Source organism: Zootoca vivipara, chromosome 14 (assembly GCF_965207765.1).
Source record: "Zootoca vivipara chromosome 14, rZooViv2.hap1.1, whole genome shotgun sequence".
In the NCBI taxonomy this organism is placed as follows: domain Eukaryota; kingdom Metazoa; phylum Chordata; class Lepidosauria; order Squamata; family Lacertidae; genus Zootoca; species Zootoca vivipara.
In genome coordinates, this window is record NC_142597.1 from 36,277,027 (window position 1) to 36,303,182 (window position 26,156).

Genomic DNA, 26,156 nt, shown 5'->3' on the forward strand with positions numbered 1-26,156 from the left:
TGCATGCACACTTCATCAGATACACTGAAACAGAAGAAACCAGACCCTTATGTATATTCAGAGGGTGTGGGGGGTGGGGGTGATGGGCTGATAGGAGTGGTAAACCTGTAGATAACTGTTAATGACTGCAATTGGTCTTGCGGGGGGAAAGCAAGGGCTGAGGTGCTAAGGAAAGCTTGATAATGTATAATGAGATAAGAATCCTATCTCTCTGTTCATTCCAGGTGGCTCCATGGTTTTAAGCTTGCTAATGAGTTGCAATTCAGCAACTTCTCTTTCCAGTCTGTTTCTGAAAGGGTCTGGTTTCTTCTGTTTCAGTGTATCTGATGAAGTGTGCATGCACACGAAAGCTCATACCAAAATTAAAACTTAGTTGGTCTTTAAGGTGCTACTGAATGAATTTTTTTATTTTGTTTCGACTCAGACCAACACGGCTACCTACCTGTAACTAATACATACTGTTTACCTACTAATAGAAAAAGAAAAAGTATTAAACACAAGCTAACAAAAATTAAAATATTTCCAAAGTTTCCCTTCCAAGCTTTGAACATAAGATACCGTGTTTCTCCAAAAATAAGACACCATCTTATATTTATTTTTCCTCAAAAAAAACAACAACACAGTGGCTTATTTTCAGGGGATGTCTTTTTTTAATTATTAAGTATGGTACAGTTTAACCTACAAGGTTAAACTGCCTATCACTATGGCTTATTTTCGGGGTGTGGCTTATTTCGGGGTGTGGCTTATTTTCAGAGAAACACGGCACTTCCAACCTAGTTCGTTATACCTAGTTTCTTCCATCCTAGATTTCCACAGGTTTTTATTACCATACCTTCTTTTTTATTTTTTCCATCTTAATTATTTTGTTCATTTTCCTTTACAAATATCATTCCAGTTCTGCCAGCAAGGGGCTGTTGTCATTATAATGATTAAAATATTCTCTAACTATAATCCACTCTCTTGTAACTTTCTGCTTCTCCGCTCCTCGTACCCAACCCGTCAGCTTCGCTATTTGTAAATATTCTATCATTAAAATCTGCCTTTATTATTTATATTGGCCTTGGAACCACTTCTCCACCACATTAGAAAAGAAGAAAAGATAAAGGGCATCAAATTAGGAAAAAACACCTATAAGGTCAGAGCATTTGCAGATGACCTGATCATCACAACACAAGACCCAGAACAAGGAATCCCTGTAGCCTTAGATTTAATTAAACAATATGGAAGAGCTATGGGATTAAAAATAAATTATCATAAGACCAACATGCTGACCAAAAACTTATCTAAGGAAGAAAATAAAAAACTTCAAGAAATAACAGATCTGGAAATAAATAAATAAAGGTAAAATATCTAGGAATCTGGATTTCGAGTAACAACCTAAATTTATATCAAGACAACTATAATAAGGTATGGAAAGAAATTAAAAAGAGCATGGAATCATGGAATAAGCTACACCTAGCCCTCTGGGGACGCATCTCGGTAATAAAGATGAATGTCCTGTCTAAGATGATGTTCTTGTTCCAAACAATACCTATATGGGGGGGGGGGAACTGTTTTACAGAATGGAAGAGAGACATAACAAGGTTTGTTTGGGATGAGAAGAAACTGAGAATTAAATACCAAATATTAATCAATAAAAGAGAAAGGGGGGGGGGTTGCGTTACCGGATCTGGAGATGTATCATGCAGCTGTTGGATTAGTATGGATGAGGGAATGGGTAGTATTGAAAGAAAAAGAAATGTTAGATCTGGAGGGCCACAATATAAGATTTGGTTGGCATGCATATTTAATATATGATAAAATAAAAGCACATAGGTGGTTCCTAGACCACGCTATGGCTTATTCCTGTGATTCCCCCCCCACCCTGTCCTGATCCATGACGTACCCTGCCCCCTCCTCCCCCACCCCCACCTCATCCCTGTGATTCCCCCCACCCTGTCCCAATCCATGACGTATCCCGCCCCCTCCTCCCCCCCAAACCCCACCCAGGCGAGTCCCCACTTCCATTCGGCCTAGTCTGTAAAGGCGAGCTGAAGTGCTGTGGAAAGGGAAGTTTTTCTAGCTGCAGTAATAGTGTAGCTGCCACTAGAGGGCGATGTTTTGTAACCTGGTTCTTTTCCCAGCATGCTCGACAGGGTCTCCTGCTGACTTTTTAGGTCCTAAAAATGTGTGACATTTGTATATCCCATGTAGCTAGGAACACTCCCATAGTGGCATGTGATGATGTGTCCAAATTTCATCGCTATCGCTCAAGCGGTTTCAGTGAAAACTGGAAACCCATGGACATGGCCAGTTTACATATAGATAGATAGATAGATAGATAGATAGATAGATAGATAGATAAGAAGAATTCTGGTGGACCAGAACTCATCTAGTTCAGAACTGGAGCCCAACAGCACTCTTCCCACCTGTGATTCCCTGCAAACTGTTATAACACATCCAATAGTGGCGTGTGAACGTAGGTATCCTGTATAGTAGCTGATGATAGCATTATGTTCCATGAATTTGTGTAACTGACTACATTGTAAATGCTATGTTTAGTTCAATCGGACTTGCTCCCAGGTATGTGGGTAAGGCTAGCAGCCCAGAATAGGTTCCCCAGATCTGCGTGTCACTGGGACATCATGAGTATAAAGTAAATATCTGCAGGGAACCACAGGGAAGTCCTTTGCCATGTGAATTAGGTATAGACCACTTCTGAATAGGTGAGCATTCCATGACATCACAGCACCTCAACCAATGGCCATTAAGGCTTGTTTCAACCAGGCTTCAGGCAGACCTGACCTTTTGGGCTCCTGTGAACCCACGGTGATTCAGTATATCATATTGGTCTTGTTAATCCCTTCTAAAACAAACAGGGATGGCTTGCAAATTTATTCCTGGGGGTTTGTTCCCCATTTAGAATAAACCTACACCCAAATGAACACTTAGCACCATGCAGTGTTTTAGAGAGAATAAGATGTTAAGCAGTATGTGACTATTTCCTTTGCTTTCCAGCAGGTGGGTTTTCACGGATACACAAGCATGAGAAAAGTCGTATTTTGAGCTAAAGGGTGATAATTTATTAAAGCTGATCTTGAAAAGATAAAGTACAAAAAATTTTTAAAATAAAACTTTTAAAAAATGCATTGCAGTCTCTTCCGCTTGAAGAAAGCTACATGCATAATGCCGCCAATGGGGTTTTAATGGGCAATGTTCTGTTTCGATTTTTGTTGCCTTAAGTTGACTCGACAAGAACATGGCACTAGATGCCAGAACAAAAAGGGCCCACGGTGAGGCAGATCCTAATAGTACTTTTGCTGTTGTTTAGTAGTTTTGTTTCTTCCAGACGCAGATGTGTTCTGTGGGAGTAGTTCACCAGAAACGGTTATGCTTTTGCAATAACCCAGCCAGCCAGCCAGCCAGCCACCCCATCAGTATGTCCACAGATAAAAATAGGTAGAGGCTCATAACTCCCTAATTCTCATTCCAAAACTCACTGGCCACTCCCCCCACCCCACATGATTCTTTTTGTGGTATACTGGTTAAGAGCGGTAGACTCGTAATCTGGGGAACCGGGTTTGCGTCTCCGCTCCTCCACATGCAGCTGCTGGGTGACCTTGGGCTAGTCACGCTTCTCTGAAGTCTCTCAGCCCCGCCCACCTCACAGAGTGTTTGTTGTGGGGGAGGATGGGAAAAGAGAATGTTAGCTGCTTTGAGACTCCTTCGGGTAGTGATAAAGCAGGATATCAAATCCAAACTCCTCCTCCTCCTCCTCCTCCTCCTCCTCCTCCTCCTCCTCCTCTTCTTCTTCTATAAATAGAATTAATCTTTAAAAAAGAAGAAAGAATATTGGGTTCCAAAGGATCGTGCAGCCCATCACAGATCAATTTTGTTTAGTTGCAAATTAATATAATTGAAACTTCTGCCATTTCATAACTGTACCATTAAAATTGCATTATCCTTCTGTCTAATTCCGTCACACACCTTCCAGGCCATGGTAGGTGCATCAAGTCCACCATTCTGTTCCCACAGTGGCCAGACAGATGCCCTCTAGCTTGCCCCCCTCCTGCATTTTCCAGCAACTGGCATTCAGAAGCAGTACAGGCTGCAATGTTTTAGGCGCATCTGATATGTGTGCGACTGTGCCGAAGCCAGAAGTGAACCTGAAAAGTCACAAAAAGGGGCAGTGGGCGGGGGGAATGGGGGAATGGGATGTTTGCAGGCTTTTTCAATGGTGTTTCAATTACAGTGGTACCTCAGATTAAGTACTTAATTGGTTCTGGAAGTCCGTACTTAACCTGAAGCGTACTTAACCTGAAGCGAACTTTCCCATTGAAAGTAATGGAAAGTGGATTAATCCATTCCAGACAATGAAAAACACCCCCTAAAACAGCAATTTAACACGAATTTTACTGTCTAACGAGACCATTGATCCATAAAATGAAGGCAATAATCAATGTACCATACTATAAAATAAATAAGACAGTATTGTAGATTAAAAAAAATAACATTTACAGTAGTACCTCAGGTTAAGTACTTAATTGGTTCCGGGGTGGCATTCGCACCCCAAAAAGTACTTGACCCAAGCGGTGATAGCGTGTGTGCACGAAGCGCTGATAGAGTGCTTCTGCACATGCGAAAAATGCGCAGAACACTTCTGCACATGTGTGCACGGCAGAACCCGGAAGTAAACACTTCCTGGTCCGCGGAGTACTTAACCTGAAAGTACTCAACCTGAAGCGTAGTTAACCTGAGGTATGACTGTATACCAGATTTCACTTAAGCACGCAGTGTCTTGGAACGTAACCTCCGCATAAATTGGTGAGGCTAACCTGTGCTGCCTCTGACTCTGAAGGCAGGACAGAGTAATAGCAGCTAGTAGTCTTCGATAGCGTTATTCTCCATGAATGTGTCCAATCCTCTCTTTTACAGCTGCCCAGGTTGGTGGCCAACATGTTTGCTGTGGGAGTGAGTTCCGCAGTTTACTTACGAACCTCTTTTCTTGCAGTCTGATATTGGTCCTCAAAGCTGTAGTTTACTTTAAAGGACAGATCCCAGAAAATGTATTTACTATAGCCCTAGTAAATTGAGACAGTGGGAGCACCTGTGCACTCAGTCACATGGCACATACTTATACACTGAAATTTGTTCCCACAAAATGTTATGAAGGCCAGCAGTTTGAGTGGCTTTAAAAGAGGATTAGAGCTCTTGCACACCTACCTTTTGCACCATGCTTTTTAAGATGAGGTCCACCCTTCAAAGTACCACATCCAAGCTCTTTTGTTTTGCCTTGATGCTCTCCCCAGGAAAACCTGTTCTTTAAAGCTGAATTGGAACAAAAAGCAATTTGGTTTTTTCTGTGGATTGCCGTTTCCTCTGATTGAGCAGTAAAGAGTAGATTTTCACAAGGAAGGTGTTTGGGCGGGGGGGGGGGGACTGCTGGGACATGGAGCTTTGTGTGCCAAGGCCTTGCAACCCGCAGTTCCCTGATGGATAATAAACACACGGGCACAAGTATTTTGTTTTATGGGTTCAAATGGGCCACAACTTCATTGGTTACAGACGTGAGCAGTTTGGCTTAGGCACTGGGGTGAAGCCGGGCTATATTACACTCCTGCCCACCTTCAGGGAGTCCATCTAGGGGTAAACCACCAATAGGGTGACCCTTACAGTGGCGAATGGTGCCGCTTGGCTGCCCAGGGTGGCAAACACGGAGGTGCCTCCTGGGGGCGGGGCATCATGACATCACAACACACACATCAGGACAAATGGCGCATGGAGTGCGCACGCGCCGGGATGTTGCACATGCACAGTCAGTACGCGCTGCTCGCACACAGCAGCCTGTAATGGGCTGCCGCTCGCAGGGCAGCTGGCACAGACAGCATATGTCTGTATGGCACGCGCGGGCGGAAGCGAGGGGCAGGGAGGGGTGCCCCTGAGTGGAGTCCCCCGAGTGTAGCCCAGGGCAGCCTGCCCCCATCACCCCCTTGCTACGCGCCTGGAGCCCTATGACTTACATCAAATAGGGGCACCCCGAGGGGTCCCCACTGGGGCCGTGGCATGGCCCTAGCCCACGTTCGGGCATTGGACAGAATCCACACCCCTGGATCCCTTTAACTGGATACCCTTAATGAGGAGGGGCAGATGGAGGCTACAACCTCCCCTCCATCCAAACAAAGGCTTTCCCAATGCCTAAAGCACAATCAGTGCCACAAAACATGGAGTGAAAGAAAGTCTGGATGTGCCCTTAAGACAAAACCATGTTGGCTAAAGGCTATCAAGGGCTACTGATCCTAAGGGTTATGTTCTGACTTCAGTGTGCAGATACACTTCTGACAGCCAGTTGCAGGAGAGCAGAGTGCTGGTGTGGCCAGGTCCTGCTTGCAGGATATCCCATAGATATCCTTTTGGCCACTATGAGAAGAAAATGCTGGCCTGGATGGGCTGCTGGCCTGATGCCGCAGGGCATTTCTTACAATCTTAGCGCCTTATAGCAGGGCAATATGTTGAGATGTGGAGAGAGAGAGAAACTCTGCGGGTGGCTGTATTCTTCGGTTTGACGGCAGGACTGTTCTTCAGTCAGTGACACGCCTGTACTTTTGGATAGCATTCTCTCCGTCACCTGTGCTTCTGCCCCAAAGGTTTGTGCTGTTTGCCAAGCTTTCTCAAAAGGGTACAGCTGGCCCCGCAGAGCACGTAATACACCTAAATGCCATGCATTGGGTTTCCAATGCACATTTCCTTGCTCTGAGCTTGCTGAAGGTATGCACGTCGGAGGTGGGGTGGGGTAATGAGCAAATAGCTGCCAAATTTTGGCAGACAATTGCTGAATAGCCTCAGGAAAGCCTCTCATTGCACAATAGATAGCGTTTGATGTGGGAGCATGGAAGAATTTACAAACTGGAAGACAATGATCTGTGGAATAGGAAAACGTTTTTTTTTTCTCCCTATCTCGTGCGGAAGGCCGATAGAGGTCAGAGACAAATTGGAACAGTTGCAGCTGCTGTATAATGCAAGTGTAATGAGCATTGCTGTATCTGGTAGTATCTGATCTTCCGTTGTTTAGGATGTGTTTCTATTCACACTTACTTTGGTAGTGAGCCTTGTTGAATTCAAGGAGCTTTGCTTCCAAATTACTTGTACAAAGCAGCAGGGTGGCCATCACTGTCGGGGGGGGGGACGGTCAAGAGAGGCCTAATCTAGTTGCCTAAAATTTGGAGATGCTAATTTCTATGTGTTGATTCAAAGTTAGGAATTATCACACTTTAACTTTAACTGCGGCCACATCCACACTGTACTTTTTAAGCACTATTATACTGCTTGGACAGTCACAGCTTCCACCAAAGAATCATGGGAATTCTATGGTGCTCAGAGTTGTTAGGAGACCCCTATTCCCCCTCTCAAAACTACAATTCCCAGAGTGGTTTAACAATCAGTCTCTCTTTTCAAGGAACTCTGGGAATTGGAGCTCTGTGAGGGGAATAGAGCTGTGGGTGTCGAATACAGGATGGAATGGAAAATGATGCCTTCCTGCATCCATAGGTCTGACTTTATAGGAGACAGCCTCTTATGCCTCCATGGTCCCTGAATTCAGTAAACTTGTGATTTTTGTGCACACTGAGTTCCGGGGCAGAAAAGGAGCTAGCATTATCATGCAATTTACTATTATAGCATAGCAAGTAGGTCTTGCAATAATCTCTCTGTTTCCACAATTTGGTTAAGCTGCCCTTAAAAGTTTTTGCTACCTAACACGGCATGCATAATTCTGCTCTTGGACAAATAACTTGTGGCATTTTGATGTGCAAAATAAGCAGAGGCACAATATGCTTAAATTTATCCACGAAATCTTCTGAGATGTGCTGTGAAATAATATGATGTGTAGCAATCCCCACTCCCTGTTTATATTCCATTTCCCTTTGTCCTTTATGTTGCCTTCTTTTTGCGTTGTGATGCAAACAGCATTGCAGAGCTTCAAATAAATAATTTTAAAAGTTTGAAAATGAGAAAGTGGCTCTCCAGGGTTTGAAAAGGGTTTCTTTTATCCAGCTTTACCTGGAGATATCAGGGATCAAACCTGGGAGCTTCTGCATGCAAAGCAGATGCTTTATTATTTGAGCTGTGGACTTCTCCCAAAAGGCATACCTTCAACCTTCCTGATTTCAGCAGGACATCCTGGAATCACAGAAGCCATCCCGTTGTTGTTTTTTTGGTCCAGCTCATGCCAGAGCTCTGGGCCAATGATGCTCATTGTTTCGTCTCACACTCTTATATGTATCGGCTGATTGGCATGAGAGCTCAAGACCCCCAAAAATGAACATTCCGATTTTGAATAGTGAGATGTTGGAGGGTATGCAACCAAGTAAACATGGAAACTTGATGGCTATCCAAAGATGGGGAATAAGAACCCTCTTGACCAGATGGATACTAGAATCAACAAGGGAAACCCACATGACCTGAAGGTGTTGCTGTGCAATGCTAGGTCAATGATTCATAAGACCACTGCCATCCATGACTTGATCATGGATGGAGGACTTGACCTGGCATGTGTAACAGAGACCTGGTTGGATGAAGCAGATGGGCCTGTCTTAGCTGCTGCTTGTCCACTAGGTTTCTCTTACGCACAGCAACTCAGGCCATCTAGGTGGGGAGGGGAGGTTGCAGTGGTTTTTAGGAAGTCACTAGCTTGCACCAGGCGTCCTACTGGGAAGACCCAGTTCTCTGAGTGCATGTTCTGGAAGTTGGGCAATAGGGGCAGTACAGGATTCCTTCTGGTGTACCGACCTCCCCGCTGCACCAAGGATTCCCTGCCTGAGCTGCTTCAGGTCATGGCAGATGTTCTCCTGGAGACACCTAGTTTGGTTGTCCTAGGGGATTTCAACATCCATGTTGACACGACCTTACAAGGGGCTGCTCGGGACTTTGTGGAAAGCATAACCTCCACAGGTTCCTGAATAAGTTTGGCCCAGCTCATAGTCATGGACATGCCTTACACCTGGTGTTCACCTCTAGTGACGTGGGTGATCTGACACTAAGTAAAAGTGAAACAAAAGAAGTGCCATGGTCAGATCACTTGCTGGTGCAACTGGACTTCTCTGCGACCCTTCCCCTCTGCAGGGAGGTGGGACCAATTCGGATGCTCCGCCCCCACCACTTAATGGATCCAAATGGTTTCCAGAGAGTGGTAGGGGATGCTTTGTCCCATGTTGATGGCCTTTCATCTGATTCCCTGTGGTCCGTTGGAATGCGGAGTTAACCAGGGCTATCGACTGTCTGGCTCTGAAACTCCCTCCGTGGTTTTCTTCGGAGCTGAGGGCAAGGAAACAATCGCTGAGTTGGCTAGCCATACACTTCTAAGCATCTATTCACACTGTCAAAAACAAATAAACAAACAAATAAATATATTTTATAAATGTATAAAAAGAAAGGAAATGACAACCCACATCTCTCAGGATTAATCCTGGTCCTTATAACAATCATGTATGGAATGTGATTGCAGAATACAGTTAAAGTATTGGGGTCACTTAAACACCAGTTAAAGTCAACCAGAAATAAACACCAAAGGTATAAGATTGTGGGTATCTAAATGAGCCCGTAAACATGTTTTGGTTTTTTTTAAAAAAATAAATAAAAATAAAATAATCATGGCGTTAAAACAGTAATTGTAGGAAAAGGAATACACATATACACAGGGACACAACACACTCACAGTAACATTGCTGCATGTTAAAACTTGGTTTTCTGGTATCAACTCCTGAGTTACATTACAAATAAATGTTACATCTCTTGGGCTGACGTATGATGTACTCTTTGCGGAATGGTGATGGCTGGAATGGAGTAATGAATGCAGAGAAGCACAGCCTGTTCTCCATGCATAATGGATGAGGCAGAGTTTTTGCGACCATACTAGGAAAATACTTTTTGTCGCTTCGAAATTAGGTCCCCTGGGTTTTGTCTAGGGAGCTGTGGAGATTGGTTATGGCCTGTATCAAGCTTAGGAAGACCTTGGCTTCTTACCATGCAGGAAATAGATGCTGGCAATTCCATATATTACTTCTGTCATACCTGAGACCATACCCTCCAACATTTCTCCAATGAAAAGAGGGAAGTACTAAGGAAAAGCGGGACATTCTGGGATGAAATCAGAAACTGGAATGGCTTCTGTAAATCCGGGGCAGTCCCTGGAAAATAGGGGCTCTCTCTCTCTGAAACAGACTTACTCATGTGGTAGTCATGGACACCAGAGCTCAGTCTGAACATACTTTGGGGCTTGGAATTTGCTAAGTTGTGATAGAGGAGAGAAGACTGTTGTGAATAGTGAAGACATTTTGGGTGGTGTTCAGCTAAGTCCTACTGGCAGTAAAGGTAAAGGACCCCTGGACGGTTAAGTCCAATTGAATTCAACCCTGGGGTGCAGTGCTCATCTCTGCTTCCAGGCCGAGGGAGCCAGTGTTGGTCCACAGAAAGCTTTCCAGGTCATGTGGCCAGCATGACTAAACCACTTCTGGCGCACAAAACACCATGACAAGTGTCAGAGCTCATGGAAACACCACTTACCTTCCCGCCACAGCAGTACCTATTGATCTACTCACGCTGGCATGCTTTCAAACTGCTAGGTTGGCAGGAGCTGGGACAGAGCAACGGGGGCTCACCCCATCGTGTGGATTCAAACTGCCAATGATTGGCGAGCCCAAGAGGCTTGGTGGTTTAGACCACAGTGCCACCCACGTCCCTTTCTGCCGGCAGTAGACACACTGAAAATAACAAACCTAAGTTAGCCATGTCTGTTAATGTCAATGGGTCTTCTCTGAGCAAAACCTAGTTGAATACCACCCACACTTACTACAGACTCAGTTCCAAGTGGCAGCCATGTTTGATCTCCTCACATATCGGCCCTCTAGGAAGAAACATAGAAAGCTGCCTTAAACCAGGGAAAGCAAGGAAGCAGTGAGATTGCCCTTGGTAAAGAGAGATGTTTGTATTGCTTTTAATTGACAATAGGGGGTTGCCATATTTGTTCGACTTGAAAGAGGTGAGGCGAAGAAGGAGTGTAGCCTGAGGAAAGGGAGTGGGGAAGATTTTGTGGCCATGGACACCTGGAAACTTGGAAATAACCCTGATTGGAGCACCTGCTGTAGGGCCTTAATCCTGCTAGATTATTATTTATTATTATTTTTTTACCCCCCAAAAAACAATTGAATTTGAGTGTTGGGCAGCCAACAGAAATAGCAAACCTGGATGTATGTTGCAGTAAGTATCCTGTGGGAGACCGCAAACATGTTAAGGATTGCCACATTTCTAGTTTTGTGGAGGCCTTGGCTTTAAACCATATGGAAGATAATTGTGTGGCTTGGCTGAACTGGATTGCATTGACTCAAAATATATGTCATGTTGCTAGGTTGTCAGTTTTGGTTTCTTTCAGTTTCTTAAGTTCAGTTGTCATCTGTTTGAGATTTTTTAAAAAAGTCCTCATGAAGGTTCTTAAGCATTTCAGTGCCAATTTCTCCGAATATACACATTTGTATGCAATTTTGCCTAGCGTACATGGCTTTTTAAAAAAGCAGTTTCCCCTAAAATAATGCAAGTTTGTATGTTAATTTCACTATCATGTGCATTTTTATGGGCAGTTTACCTCAGTAGATGCTTTTTGTACATTTTGTGTTGCTGAAGAAGTGCACTGCGGAATTCAGAGAAGCGCAAATTTTGAAGAAGGATGGTGATCATTTGCTTTCATGAGTCAATTTTTTCACAAGCACAGGATGGCTGTGTTTCAGTTCTCATTGTTTCTAAAAGTGCAGATTGTGTAGGCTCACCTTTAAAGGCAAACTGAATAGAATTCCTCCTCCTTCCTTAGTAGGGATAATGATCCAGAATGATGGGAATTGTAGTTCAACAACATCTGAAGTGTGGGCTTCAGCCCCAATTCAGCTGTGGCCCCTCAGACACCTGCTTTTGCAATAATAATAATAATAATAATAATAATAATAATAATAATAATAATAATAATAAATAAATAATAATATCTTTATACTCCCGCCCATCTGGCTGGGTTTCCCCAGCCACTCTGGGCAGCTTCCAACAAAACATTAAAAGACAATAATTCATCAGATATTAAAAGCTTCCCTAAACAGGGCTGCCTTCAGATGTCTTCTCAAAATCGGATAGTTGTTAATTTCTTTGACATCTGATTGGAGGGTGTTCCACAGGGCGGGCACCACTACTGAGAAGGTCCTCTGTCTGGCTTCCTGTAACCTCACATCTCGCAGTGAGAGAAGTGCCAGAAGGCCTTTGGAGCTGGATCTCAGTGTTCGGGCTGAACGATGGGGGTGGAGATGCTCCTTCAGGTATACAGGACCGAGGCCTGAACATGTGAGCCACCCCATGGAAATACACCCTCAATGTTTTGCTCAGTTCCCCTTTGTGAAATAAGACCTTGGCAGCATACCTTGGAGGGTTGTTGAGGGAGCAAAATTGTTGCTTATGCCTGGTGTTTGGAGATGTGGCCGCTGGTGTGTTGTGGTTGCTAAAAAGAATGGTGACCCAACAGACATCTCTAGCTCTTTGAAGACCTCAGCAAAATCTACTTGTGGTCCCCACTTTCCATCTCTCTCTGCTTAGCCTGTGCAATCCATTTCACCACTTATATTCTGCAGGAATCTTTTGAAATTTGTTTGCATGAAAGAAACATGTTGCGTTGTAGCTGGGCTAAAGGAAGAGAGTGATTTGGAGAAATGTGGGTGTGTATGTGAAGAGGGGGGAAATGAGAGGAATAAGGTCCCAAATTGTAAATGTCCCGGGTACCCCTACACACATACACACATACAGTCATACCTCGGTTTAAGTATGCCTCGGTTTGAGTATTTTCAGTTTAAGTACTCCACGGACCGTCTGGAACGGATTAATCCACTTTCCATTACTTTCAATGGGAAAGTTCGCTTCAGGTTAAGTATGCTTCAGTTTAAGTACGGACTTCCGGAACCAATTACACTCATACCTCGGGTTAAGTACACTTCAGGTTGAGTACTCCGCGGACCCGTCTGGAACGGATTAATCCACTTTCCATTACTTTCAGTGGGAAAGATTGCTTCAGGTTAAGTACGTTTCAGGTTAAGTACAGACTTCCGGAACCAATTGTGTTTGTAAACCGAGGTACCACTGTACACACATCAACACCGCCCCCCCCCCAATCCTTCATCTGGTTTGTAATTCAACACAGAACTGTGAGATTCCAAAGATAAAAGGGCAACCTTCAGAAGATGGAACAACTTCCCCTTTGACAGCCTTTCAAAGCACCGCACTGTGTGCACAAATGCTGCTCCCACTTGCAGCTTTTTTTGGTGCCTGAGTCCTCGCAAGGCCTGCAGTCTGCTGGAACGTTGGTTGCCAGGGCTGACTGCAAACCCCACCACTTCAGACAGATTGGATGCTGCCTTGAGTTTGAGGTGCAGCAAAGTTAAATGTCTAAACTCTGACCTGCATCACGGTGGGAAACAAAAATATCTGTGACCAGAAATGCAAATGGCAGCATACTCCTGATGCTTTCACAAAGATTTTCCATTGGCTTCCCCCCCCCCTCTACTTTCCCTGAAAAGAAATTAAATATCTATCCACTAATGCCTTTGTTCTCCTCAGGCTTTGTCGTTCTGTATTAAGAATAGATATAGAAAAACCATCGTCAGGAATCAAGATAGGGTTCCATCGCCCCCACTTCAGAACGGCATTAGGCTCTGAGACGGCGGTGTGTGTGTGTTTCAGGGCAGCAATCTTGCACAGCTCCCCAAAATGAGTGTTTTGAGGTGCTGTGCCCCGCCATCACTTTTTGTGGGTGGATCTCACATGGGTCATGTGACTCACACAGGAGTGCAGCCCCGAAAGACAGTGTCCTGCTGTTGGGCCACTTTGTATTGGAAGGTATGAAACTGCCGCTGGAGGAGAGTTCCATGGTCAGGTTATTAACCTGGGGCGAGATGATCTAAGCATATGAAACCCAAACATGTCATAATTGCATTGGCTTCCGATAAATTTCCAGCTTCAATTTGAAGTGTCGGTTTTGGCCTATGAAGCCTAATACAGCTCACGACCCCAGGACCTCAAGGAGGCCGCCTATCTCCACTTGAACCTACTCCGGTCCTGCACTACTTCTCCTCCTCCTCCTCCTCCTCCCTCCTCCTCCTCCTCCTCCTCTCCTCCTCCCCCTCCTCCCCCTCCTCCTCCTCCTCCTCCTCCTCCTTCTTCTTCTTCTTCTTCTTCTTCTTCTTCTTCTTCTTCTTCTTTCTTCTTCTTCTTCTTCTTCTTCTTCTTCTTCATTTTTATTAAGTTTCACAATATTTATCCACAGAAAAGCATGATACAATTCCCAAATTCCCCAACCTCCCTCCCCATGACATCCCTCAGCTCCGTCTTCTGGTTCATTACATATTAACTTCTCCTGCTTGTTTTATTATATCTTAATAATGCTTTCTTTGAATTGAATATTATTCTGATCTTATCATTTTTATATTATAATTGTTTCCAAATTGCCTCATGCGCTTTGTTGTTTCCCAATTATTACATCTTAATATCTATATTTGTTTTGTTAATTGTAAGTGTTTAATAATCAAACCCTGCTAGTGAGTCCACTTCTTTACAATATTTCTGTAAATACAGCATAAATGGTTCTCAATCTTTTAAAAAGTCTCTATTGTTCTTATCTCTAAGTTTTCCTGTTAGTTTCACCATTTCCGCACATTCCATCAGTTTTTCTTGCCATTCTTCTTTAGTTGATATCTTGACTTTCCATTTTGGGACTAGTAATATCTTAGCCACTGTTGTAGCATACATGAATAGTTTCTTCTGCTCCTTGTCCAAGGCCTTCTCACTGTGCCGTCAACAAGAGGATGGAAACACCAGAAGAGACCTTTTCAAAGGTGTCTCTTTGTAAACTGCTTAGAGACTATGATAGTTAAGCCATACTGTATATAAATTGTTTGAATAAATAATACAGTACTTGGTTTCAGAGTGGGTCACTTTTGTAAAAAAGGGGAAAAGGAAAAAGGTGTCCAATAGATGTAAATAATTAGAATCATCATCATCATCATTCTTTATTCGACCGTCTTTCAGCAAAGATACATTTCTCAGTACAAGATTAAAACATCTAAGACATCTAAAAAAAACACTAAAATAAAACATGGGCAGCACTAATAAATGCTATACAGATAAACCCACATCAATGCAGTCGATTTTAATTTTACGACGCTTCAGAGTTAGGATGAGAAATTTGGCCACCAAGGAAGCTGTTTTCCCAGTGGGATTATTCAACAAATATACAGCCTGACTTTCTCTGGATAGAGAGCTGAGCTGAGATAGGCATGGGGCTATGAGATATTTCCTTGAATCTACATAGAAAGGGCAACTCGGGAGGAAATGTTCGGTGGACTCTACCTCTCCCAAGGCAAAATAGCAAGTTCTCTGGTCATATGGAACTTCTCTGTACCTTCCCCATAATACCGCAGATTCGAGGACGTTCAATCTGGCCACAGTGAGGAGTCTACGGTATTCCACATAGTGGATTTCCACTAGATAAGGAGCTGGTGTAACCTGATAGATCTGCTCCCCCAGGAACATCCCTGGTTTCACAGGGACTATGTCCTCTTGTCTAGAAATATTGCCCAATCTCTGGGAGATCACAGCTCTAGCTTGGCTGTATGTCATAGACTCCAAGTAAAGGTGATTAATAATAATCTTTCCCAAGCCATGCCCGGTTCCCCCACACCTGACATTGTACATGGCCTCAGGTGTGGGTACAGGTGGAAGCATGGAATGCAATACCTCAAGGAATGCCTCTGGACCTTGTGATCATCACCTGAGACCCTTCTTTGTGTGTCTCCTCCATAAGAGGTCCAGAGGGCAGCCAACATTAGAGCAAGCATTTTCTGTGGTGGCTCCCCATTTGTGGAATGGCTAGGGAGGCTCGCCTGGCACCTTCGTCACATATCTTTAGGCGCCAAGTGAAAACTTTTTTCTAGGCCTTTTAATGCATTTGGGGGGTATTGGTTTACTTTTGTTTTATTCACAGGTAGGTAGCCGTGTTGGTCTGAGTCAAAGCAAAATAAAAAAATTCATTCAGTAGCACCTTAAAGACCAACTAAGTTTTTATTTTGGTATGAGCTTTCGTGTGTATGCACACTTCGTCAGATACACTGAAACAGAATCCACCAGATCCTTATGTATTTTGTTTTATTGATTTATTTTGTTTTATTGTGTATTTTGATTAGTCGTTTAGTCGTGTCCAACTCTTTGTGATCCCATGGACCAGAGCACGCCAGGCACTCCTGTCTTCCACTGCCTCCCGCAGTTTGGTCAAACTCATGTTCGTAGCTTCATGAACCCTTCATGGATCAATGCCTTGTCGTGGTGAAGGGGCTTGAATAACTCAGAGAAGCTATGAGCTACGCCATGCAGGGCCACCCAAGATGGACAGGTCATAGCCGAGAGTTTTGACTAAATGTGATCTACCTGGAGAGGGAACTGGCAAGCCACTCCAGTATCCCTGCCAAGAAAACTCCATGGACAATGACAACAGGCATATTGTGTATTTAGTGTTCCCATTTTATAGTTTTATGTTGTGAACCACCCTGTGATCTTCAGAGGAAGGGTGGTATACCAACTTTAATAATAATAATAATAATAATAATAATAATAATAATAATAATGCCAAAGAACAGCGGGGAGTCCCTTGGCAATGTCAAGGGATGCTTGCTGTCAATGCCAATAAGCTGACGGTTGGTGACAGCCGGCCTGCGGTGATGGGCTCTGCTATACAGCTCCCCACTGGGAACTTTGTAGCTCAGCTGATCCCAGCAGGCTTCCTCTGTGTGCCAAAGATTTGACGTTTTTCCAGCATCATTCTCCTGCTACATTGGCCCCTTTCCACTTGTCATATCCAAACTGTTCGCAGCCATCCGAGATTTATGTCTGAAAGGGGACCTGCATATATTCTCCCTCCTAAACTATCTGTTCCTTGAATTTCTCAATGTTCAGTTACTTAAGAAGAGGGAACATATTCCGCCTGTCATCTGCTATATATTTTCCAGCCCTTGAATCATTTCTCCCCATGTATATTAAAATATTCAGTTATTGATCTCTGCTTGCAGTTCCAAAATCTCGTAACACACACAACCTTTCTCAGGCTTCATTATCTGTAGGGAAGTCAGCAAAAAATCACTCTTGAGGGAATGTAGAGGGCTTACAAGGTGGCATAAATGTTTTTGGCACAGGCAGAGCTCATGTCAGCCCCTGGCATCCTTGGGCACCTGTCAAGGCCCCATGACTCTGGCAGGCCCCACTGCTGGAGCCTGTCCAGCCTCTCTTATTTTTGTCATCATTATTTTTTACAGCCTGGCGTTCAGAGTAATGTCAAGCAACTAGAATTAGACAATCCTTTAAATTATAATGCCACTGTCTTGGGCAATGTAGCAAATGTCGTGTGAGTAGACCCATCCACCTGGCTACTTCCTGGAGAACTTCCATTGCAGCTTAGTAGACCAAGCAGTGCCTAGTGTTATTGGAAGAGTTCCACCAAGGGCTGCTTTAGGTCAGTGGAACAACAGCAAGAACAACTTGTATCCCACCCATCAGACTGGGTTGCCCTAGCCACTCTGGTTTCCAACAGAGTATAAAAGAACACATGGGAACGCGGGTGGTGCTGTGGGTTAGACCACTGAGCCTAGGGCAGGCATCCCCAAACTGCAGCCTGTTTTGGCCTACAACTCCCATGATCCCTAGCTAACAGGACCAGTGGTCAGGGATGATGGGAATTATAGTCCAAAACATCTGGATGGCCGAAGTTTGGGGATGCCTGGCCTAGGGCTTGCTGATCAGAAGGTCGGCGGTTCGAATCCCTGCGACGGGATGAGCTCCCATTGCTCGGTCCCAGCTCCTGCCAACCTAGCAGTTCGAAAGCACCTCAAAGTGCAAGTAGATAAATAGGGACCGCTACAGTGGGAAGGTAAATGGCATTTCCGTGCACTGCTCTGGTTTGCCAGAAGTGGCTTTGTCATGCTGGCCACATGACCTGGAAGCTGTTCACCGGCTCCCTTGGCCAATAACGCGAGATGAGCGCCGCAACCCCAGAGTCGGTCACGACTGGACCTAATGGTCAGGGGTCCCTTTGCCTTTACCTTTATAAAAGAACACACAATACATCGGACACTAAAAACTTCCTGATACAGGACTGCCTTCAAATGTCTATGAAAGGTAGCCAAAAAGGTCTACTGGACACAAGCATTTTCTCTAAGTGGCCAGGGCAGTTTTGACCCCCTGCATATATGTTTTTAGGGGGCCAGGCCCCCTCAATATTCAGGGGATGTTGCACTCAGGCCCATCCAATCCTACTGGAGAATTGTCTTACAAGGTGAAGTGCCAACCAACATTTTTAGATGACCCTTGGGATCCCTTCCATTCTACAATTCTATAATTCTGTGACAGTCCCAAAGCCCCACTCTTTCTTGGTCCTCAGACACCCACATCCTCCCATTTTAACTTATGAAGACTGGTTTCTAGAGATATTTCTGTCAATCTCCTGTTCCCTGGCCAATCAGCTCTCTGCACCATTTAGCCAATTTCCAAACTGGAGGGTGTTCCATTTCTGGACTCCTCTTGCACCAATAAATACACCAGCATCATTTTAAAGCAGGTCTGAAAAGCTTTCAGGCCTTCAGCAGCAAGATTAGGCTTCTAAAACCTGTGCTTTATATATATAAAGGCTTGTTAAACTCCTGCAGAATTAAGGGTGGGAGATACACTTAATCTAACAGCTCTTTTATGGGATCTTCTCTGGTGTTTTTAATTTGCTTCTCAGATACCCAAGCTGTTAGTGAGAGTAGGAAGAAAAGTCCATTTGAAACAGATAATTAAGCCAGGTTATTGGTGCACAGCAAGGAGAATTTATGCACCCGGTCTATATTTGCACATTGGGAGACAGTATTCACTAAGGCTGTGCTCCAGAGCCTGCTTCAGCCCTTCTGATTGGCCTCCTAATTCAATTCAGATCTCTGGGAAGGGGTGCTCACCACAGACCCAATATCCAGAGCAATATTTGGAACACCAAACCATCAGTCTTCCCATTGACTTTCATTGGGAAACCAAATGGACCCTAACTCTGTGGCTTGTTTCACACATGTGCACAGAACCTGCTGATATAAAGGTTAAGGTTAAGGTACCCCTGACCGTTAGGTCCAGTCGTGGACGACTCTGGGGTTGCGGTGCTCATCTTGCTCTATAGGCCGAGGGAGCCAGCGTTTGTCCGCAGACAGCTTCCGGGTCATGTGGCCAGCATGACTAAGCCACTTCTGGCAAACCAGAGCAGCGTACAGAAACACTGTTTACCTTCCCGCTGGAGCGGTACCTATTTATCTACTTGCACTTTGATGTGCTTTTGAACTGCTAGGTTGGCAGGAGCTGGGACCAAACAACGGGAGCTCACCCCGTCGTGGGGATTCGAACCACCGGCCTTCTGATTGGCAAGCCCAAGGCTCTGTGGTTTAGACCACAGTGCCACCCGCGTCCCTACCTGCTGATATAGTAGCCCCCAAAGAAGGGATTAACCTTGCCAAATTCCAGATGCGTAGATGCAGGCGGTTCTGGGCTAGCTGCAATGAAAGCTTGTTCCCCAAAAAAAGTAGGTTTGCAATAGTAAACCGTAATTGTCTACTTTATAATAGCCTACTAGGTGGAAATGAAGAAATTAAAACAGCCTGGTCCTAGGACAGATGGTGTTTCTGGATGGCATTCATGCCTCTGAACTGGAACCTGCTTTGTGGATGAAATGATATAAATTGAATGTGAGTGGGGGGAGGATGGTCTCCCCAGCATAGCTTGCCTTCACCGTGCTGGTTCTGCACCCCTGATTCCTCTATCATAAAGATTGTTGGTACTGATAGAGTGGTGGTGTTGTGATAGAGGGGAAGGTTGTGTTTGTGCCCTGCTGGCAGGCTTCCTGGAAAACACGTGGCTGGTGACTAGGAATGCTGGGCTAGGGAGGTCTTTTGTCTGATCCTGTGGGGGCGATTCTGGTTTTGACCATTAGTGCCTACAATGGGGGAGGATCTTTATACCTCGTTGTGGTCTTCCTGGATCACATGATGACTATACTAGATGGTCTGAGCAAGAGGACAGTTCCAATAGTCAGAAATAATGATGCTATTAAGAGTGCATGCGTTTCTGTACATTGAGAGAATGGGAGACTAAATCTCGTTCAGTAAAATGCTTTCATGGAATTGTAGGGTTGGAAGGGATCCCGAGGGTCTTCAATCCAGCTCTCTGCAATGCAGGCATCTCCACATGACAGATGGCCATCCCACCTCTGCTTAAAAACCTGCAATGAAGGAGAGTCCACCACCTGCCAAGGGAGTCCGTTCTGCTGTCGAACAGCTCTTCGTCTGTCATAATGTTTAGTCAGAATCACCTTTATTTCCACTTGAACCCACTGGTTCAGGTCCTACCTTCCAGAGCAGGAGAAAACAAGCTTGCTCCATCCATGTGATAGTCATTTAGATATTTGAAGATGGCTCTTATTGGGTGCACCAACTCGTAGGGGCAGAGGTTTCCCCCCCGGTTCCCTCAATATCTGCTGGCAGGGGGCCAGGCCCCCTCAATGTGGATGGGGGGCAAGAGGAGACTAAGTGCAGAGCTGAGCGTGGTGCAATTCAGTGGCTGGCTCCTCCTGAGCATGAAAGAGGAAGCTGTGCCGCACTGGGCTTCACCATGCCTGGCCTCCTCCTTACGATGCCATGTGTGCATTGTGCATATGACGTCACACAAACACACGTTGTCATGTGTGTGAAGCGCATGATGCGTACCGGGCCCCCTCAACCTTAGGTGCAAGACAGCACAAAAAGAAGTATGGATGAGCCCTTAGTGGACGCGGGTGGCACTGTGGGTTATACCACAGAGCCTAGGGCTTGCTGATCAAAAGGTCGGCAGTTCGAATCCCCATAACGGGGTGAGCTCCCGTTGCTCAGTCCCAGCTCCTGCCAACCTAGCAGTTCGAAAGCACGTCAAAGTGCAAGTAGATAAATAGGTACCGCTACAGCGGGAAGGTAAATGGCATTTCCGCGTGCTGCTGGTTTGCCAGAAGCGGCTTAGTCATGCTGGCCACATGACCCGGAAGCTGTACGCTGGCTCCCTCGGCCAATAACGCAAGAAGAGCGCTGCAACCGACCAAATGGTTAGGGGTTCCTTTACCTTTACCTATATATGTAAATGGTAATGGATTAATTAATAATAAAGAAGCAAATTTCTTTGGCTTGCACTTGTCAACCAAGAGCTTCATGGCTCAGTGGGAATCTAAACCCTGGTATCCCAGGTCCTAGTCCAGGCATCCCCAAACTGCGGCCCTCCAGATGTTTTGGACTACAACTCCCATGATCCCTAGCTAACAGGACCAGTGGTCAGGGATGAAGGGAATTGTAGTCCAAAACATCTGGAGGGCCGAAGTTTGGGGATGCCTGTCCTAGTCATACACTCTAACCACTATACCACACCTAACAACTCCCTTTTAGCCATACATCTTCCTCCCAAACAGAAAGCCCAGCTTACTTCTGCTTTCTGTTCCCCCACAACCAAGCCCCTTCCAAAGTCTTTGTTAACTTGTTCTCTTCTGGAAGCCAGTGGCTTTCGCCTTTGTCTTAATTCTTGCTCGTAATCAGGAATAATGGAGCTGTTAAGAGTCTGGCACCTCTAATGTTATTATCACTTTGAAAATTAATTGTTTCAGCTTATGGTAGTTATCGTGCTACAACTTAAATCAGTGAAATTGGATTCTTAAATAGCAAGCCACGAAGCACTGCAGTGTGTCTTGAAATCCAGCTTGAGTTGGCCATCCATCTCTGTGAGATTCCAGTCATTTCCATGGTCTTATTAGTGAAATCTGCAGAATAAAATAAATCTTGCTGTCTCTTAGAACAAGGGAAAAATACAAACTAGGAGTGGGGCTGGAGGAGTCAGCTCAGCCTCTCCAATAGAATTGTCCGTGTTGGTGTTTCAGTTTTGTTGGGTGAAAATTAAGGAAAATGCATTTGATTATAACAGATGCTGAATTAAATTTATACAATCACAGTATTATAGAGTTGGGAGGGACTCCAGGGGTCATCTAGTCCCTACACTCCCTCCCTCCAACTCTTTGATTCTATGAGTTGTATGAATCAACTGAACATGTGTTGCGATTGGATCATGAATGGAAAACTATGGTTTAGATTAAATGAACTTGAGTTTTCTAGGATTCCTTCACCAATATAATGAGAAGTTTTGTGTTTCTTTTCCACCTTCTCCCCTAGGACTCCCGCTATGATAGGCTGTTCTTTTGTGGTGAACCGGAAGTTCTTTGGAGAAATCGGACTTCTTGATCCAGGAATGGATGTTTATGGTGGAGAGAACATAGAGCTTGGAATAAAGGTCAGTGAGAAGCTTGCAATTAGATGATGAAAGTTGGGAGCCAGTAAGACTGAAATCCTTCTACTGCTTCCTCTCATGCCACCACTTTAGAAATATGATTTGTGACATATTACATGCCAGTTTTAGGATCTTTATTGCAAAAAAGTCGTAGTACATTTCACTCAATGGTTCTCAATAAGCTTCTCATTTCAGACCTAGGCTAAGTACACACTAACCCAGGCACCCCCAAACTTCGGCCCTCCAGATGTTTTGGACTACAATTCCCATCATCCCTGACCACTGGTCCTGTTAGCTAGGGATCATGGGAGTTGTAGGCCAAAATATCTGGAGGGCCGCAGTTTGGGGATGCCTGCACTAACCCATCTCTCTCTCTCTCTCTCTCTCTCTCTCTCTCTCTCTCTCTCTCTCTCTCTCTCTCTCTCTCTCTCTCTCTCTCTCTGTAAAAACGGCATGTGGGTGGGTGTCCACTTTTCACCAAAACCGCCTGACCGATTGCGCTCAAATTTTGACACAACATCACATGTGAATGTCCGAAGGACCGTAGAAAGACCTAAGACAGATGCCACACCTGCGCCACGTAAAACCCCCAAAACAACATCTTCCAGAACACACAACTCACCCAAAAGTGCATGCTGGGAAAAGAACCAGGTTGCAAACCAGCGCCCTCTAGCGGCGGCTACACTGGTACTACACCTATAGAATCTTCCCTCTCAACAGCACCTCAGCTGCCGTTTACATACTAGGCCGAAGCCTTTAAAGACTAGGCTGAATGGAGGTACTGACTTGCCTGGGTGGGGGTTGGGGGGAGGAGGGGACGGGATAGGTCAGGACACGGTGGGGCCAGTCACAGGGATGACCTTGGGGTGGGGGGAAGAGGGGGTGTGATACGTCATGGGACAGGACAGGTTGGGGGGAATCACAGGGAAAACCCAGGGGGTGGGGTGAGGAGGGGGCGGGATACGTCATGGATCGACACAGGGTAGTGGCAGTCACAGGGATTAGCCATGGCAACGCGTGGCAGGGCCAGCTAGTCTGCAACATAAAAATGTAGTTTTCCCTCAATCTGGAATCATTCATGCTCTTCCTCAACATGCTGCTTCCAATCTACATTGCTTATATATCCTGACCTTCACAAGGATGGGAATGGTGACTTGATACACATTTGAAAACCCTCCTCTTGGTTAGGTTACCCATGTATTTCCCTCCCTGTGCATTCTCCAAGTGAATAAAGAAGGAAGCGGTGATTACAGTCTTGTTCTAAGCCCCCCCCCTCCACAACAACATTGTCAGGTGTGGATAAGCATACACCCCATTGCGGGGGACCACAAACATTTGTTTTCATCTGTTTTCAAATAGACACATTATGGGACAACGAGGAATCAATCTGCAACGAGCTTTTATTTTTGGAATCGAACCATTTTTTCAGGAAGGGCAAAGAATAAGCCATAGATTGAGATTGTGGGGACTACATTGGAAAATCAAGCACTGAGTCTCTATTGATTCTAGAATAAAATGTCACATGTTTGCAGCCTACCAAAGCTGAAGAAATTCAGCCTAGGTTGAGAGGTTAGTCAAAGGGAAAGAAGTTCAAGTGAAGGAGTTATCAAGGAGCAGGCAACATTAAATCTAGTGGCAATGGGGGCAGATCAGCTCTGACTGGGCTTGAGAGATGAACTATACCCCCTAAATGTGTACAGGGAAGGGGGAGTCATTTTCCTCCAGCTCCAACTATGAGACAAATCAGACCCTCTGTGCACCCACTCATCTTGAGTTGCAGTTGGGAGATTAACATTTGGAAAGTTGCTTATGCAATCCAACAAATGTCTTTTTTGGGGGTTAAATTTAGAATTGGCCACATGCAGAAGGCTTAAAACAATCAGCAAAAGTGCTGGAGTCATTTCAACATGGAGATGCTAAGAGGAGAATTAATTTGTACCTGATAATTGCCTGAGAAACAAAGGCATATCTCATCTGCACTATATTTTTTTAAAAAAATGTCAAAGGATATAAATAGCTGATGAGTCTGCATGTGAATTTTCCATTATATCTGTTGCACAAGCAGCCCTTTTGGATCCCACCCACCCACCAGAACAATGAATCTGGCTTATATTATATTCATGTAAAACCTTTTCGCTGGGGGCACTTGTAGTTACAATGATGCCCTGTTATCATTTTTATAATACAATAATGTGTCACTGAATTTATGACTTATGACTGGGTTGTACTTCGAATGGTGTCATGTTCAGAAATAGAAGCCGGGCACTTCTTTCACTCTGTGATGGTATTCTGCCCATCTGAAGCCTATGTGGCCTTACCGGCTTGGAACAGACAGACTCCCCAATTCTCATACCTAGAAACTACTTTATTCTGCTCTGGTCAGACCTCACCTGGAGTACTGTGTCCAGTTCTGGGCACCACAGTTCAAGAAGGATACTGACAAGCTGGAACGTGTCCAGAAGAGGGCAACAAAAATGGTCAAAGGCCTGGAAACAATGCCTTATGAGGAACGGCTTAGGGAGCTGGGTATGTTTAGCCTGGAGAAGAGAAGGTTAAGGGGTGATATGATAGCCATGTTCAAATATATAAAAGGATGTCATATAGAGGAGGGAGAAAGGTTGTTTTCTGCTGCTCCAGAGAAGCGGTACAGATCAATGGATTCAAACTACAAGAAAGAAGATTCCACCTAAACATTAGGAAGAACTTCCTGACAGTAAGAGCTGTTCGACAGTGGAATTTGCAAAGAAGAGTTTGGATTTGATATCCCGCTTTATCACTACCCGAAGGAGACTCAAAGCGGCTAACATTCTCCTTTCCCTTCCTCCCCCACAACAAACACTCTGTGAGGTGAGTGAGGCTGAGAGACTTAAAAGAAGTGTGACTAGCCCAATGTCACCCAGCATCTGCATGTGGAGCTGCTACCAAGGAGTGTGGTGGAGTCGCCTTCTATGGAGGTATTTAAGCAGAGGCTTGACAGGCATATGTCAAGAATGCTTTGATGGTGTTTCCTGCTTGGCAGGGGGTTGGACTGAATGGCCCTTGTGGTCTCTTCCAACTCTATGATTCTATGATTCTACTTACCCACACTGTCTCTGTCTTAGCAGGATTCAGGTTTCAGCTTATTGACCCTCATTCATTTCACCACTGCATCCAGGCAGAGGTTCAACTTACGCACAGCCTCTCTTGACTCAGATTTAATGGAAAAGCACCATCGTGCTGATGACAATGTGCCCCCAAATCTCCTGGTGATTGTTCCCAACAGATTCATATGGAGGTCAAATAGCATTGGGGACAGAATCAGGTCTTACTGCACCCCAAAGCTAAGCTGCCAAGATGTCTCATGTAGTCCCCCAATACCAGTTATTGCAGGTAAGAGTGGAACCACTGTAAAACAGCGCAGAGACAGTCCAGGAGGATCCCATGGTCAATAGCAGAGAGATCTGACAGCAGCTTCAGAGTTGCAGTCTCTGCCTCGAACACGGTCATTTTCCAGGGTGACCGGGACCAATTCCCTTCTGAACCCAAACTGGAAGGCTCCAGGTAACGTTTCCTCCAATGGTGCCTCCATACAACTAGAGGGAGCCCTGGTTGATTATGTGTCTCAGCCCCAGCTGACAAAGGGTCAAGGTGAGTTAGGCAGATGTGTGAGTTCAGCAGCTGAGTCGCCAGGGCACCCCACTCTGCCCAGCAAAATCCTAAACTCTCAAGAACTAAAACAAAGAAACACGAAGGTAGGAAGCTTGGGGGCT

At 44.9% G+C, this 26,156-nt stretch overlaps 1 protein-coding gene across 1 annotated transcript in view; it reads left to right on the forward strand.

The window, feature by feature from the left end:
- GALNT17 (polypeptide N-acetylgalactosaminyltransferase 17) overlaps window positions 1-26,156 on the forward strand; it is a 121,440-nt gene that overhangs the window by 74,063 nt on the left and 21,221 nt on the right. The window contains exon 6 of the mRNA XM_035139012.3: window positions 22,293-22,410. Within this exon, the coding sequence (XP_034994903.1) occupies window positions 22,293-22,410 (118 nt within the window). The remainder of the gene's footprint in view (window positions 1-22,292; window positions 22,411-26,156) is intronic.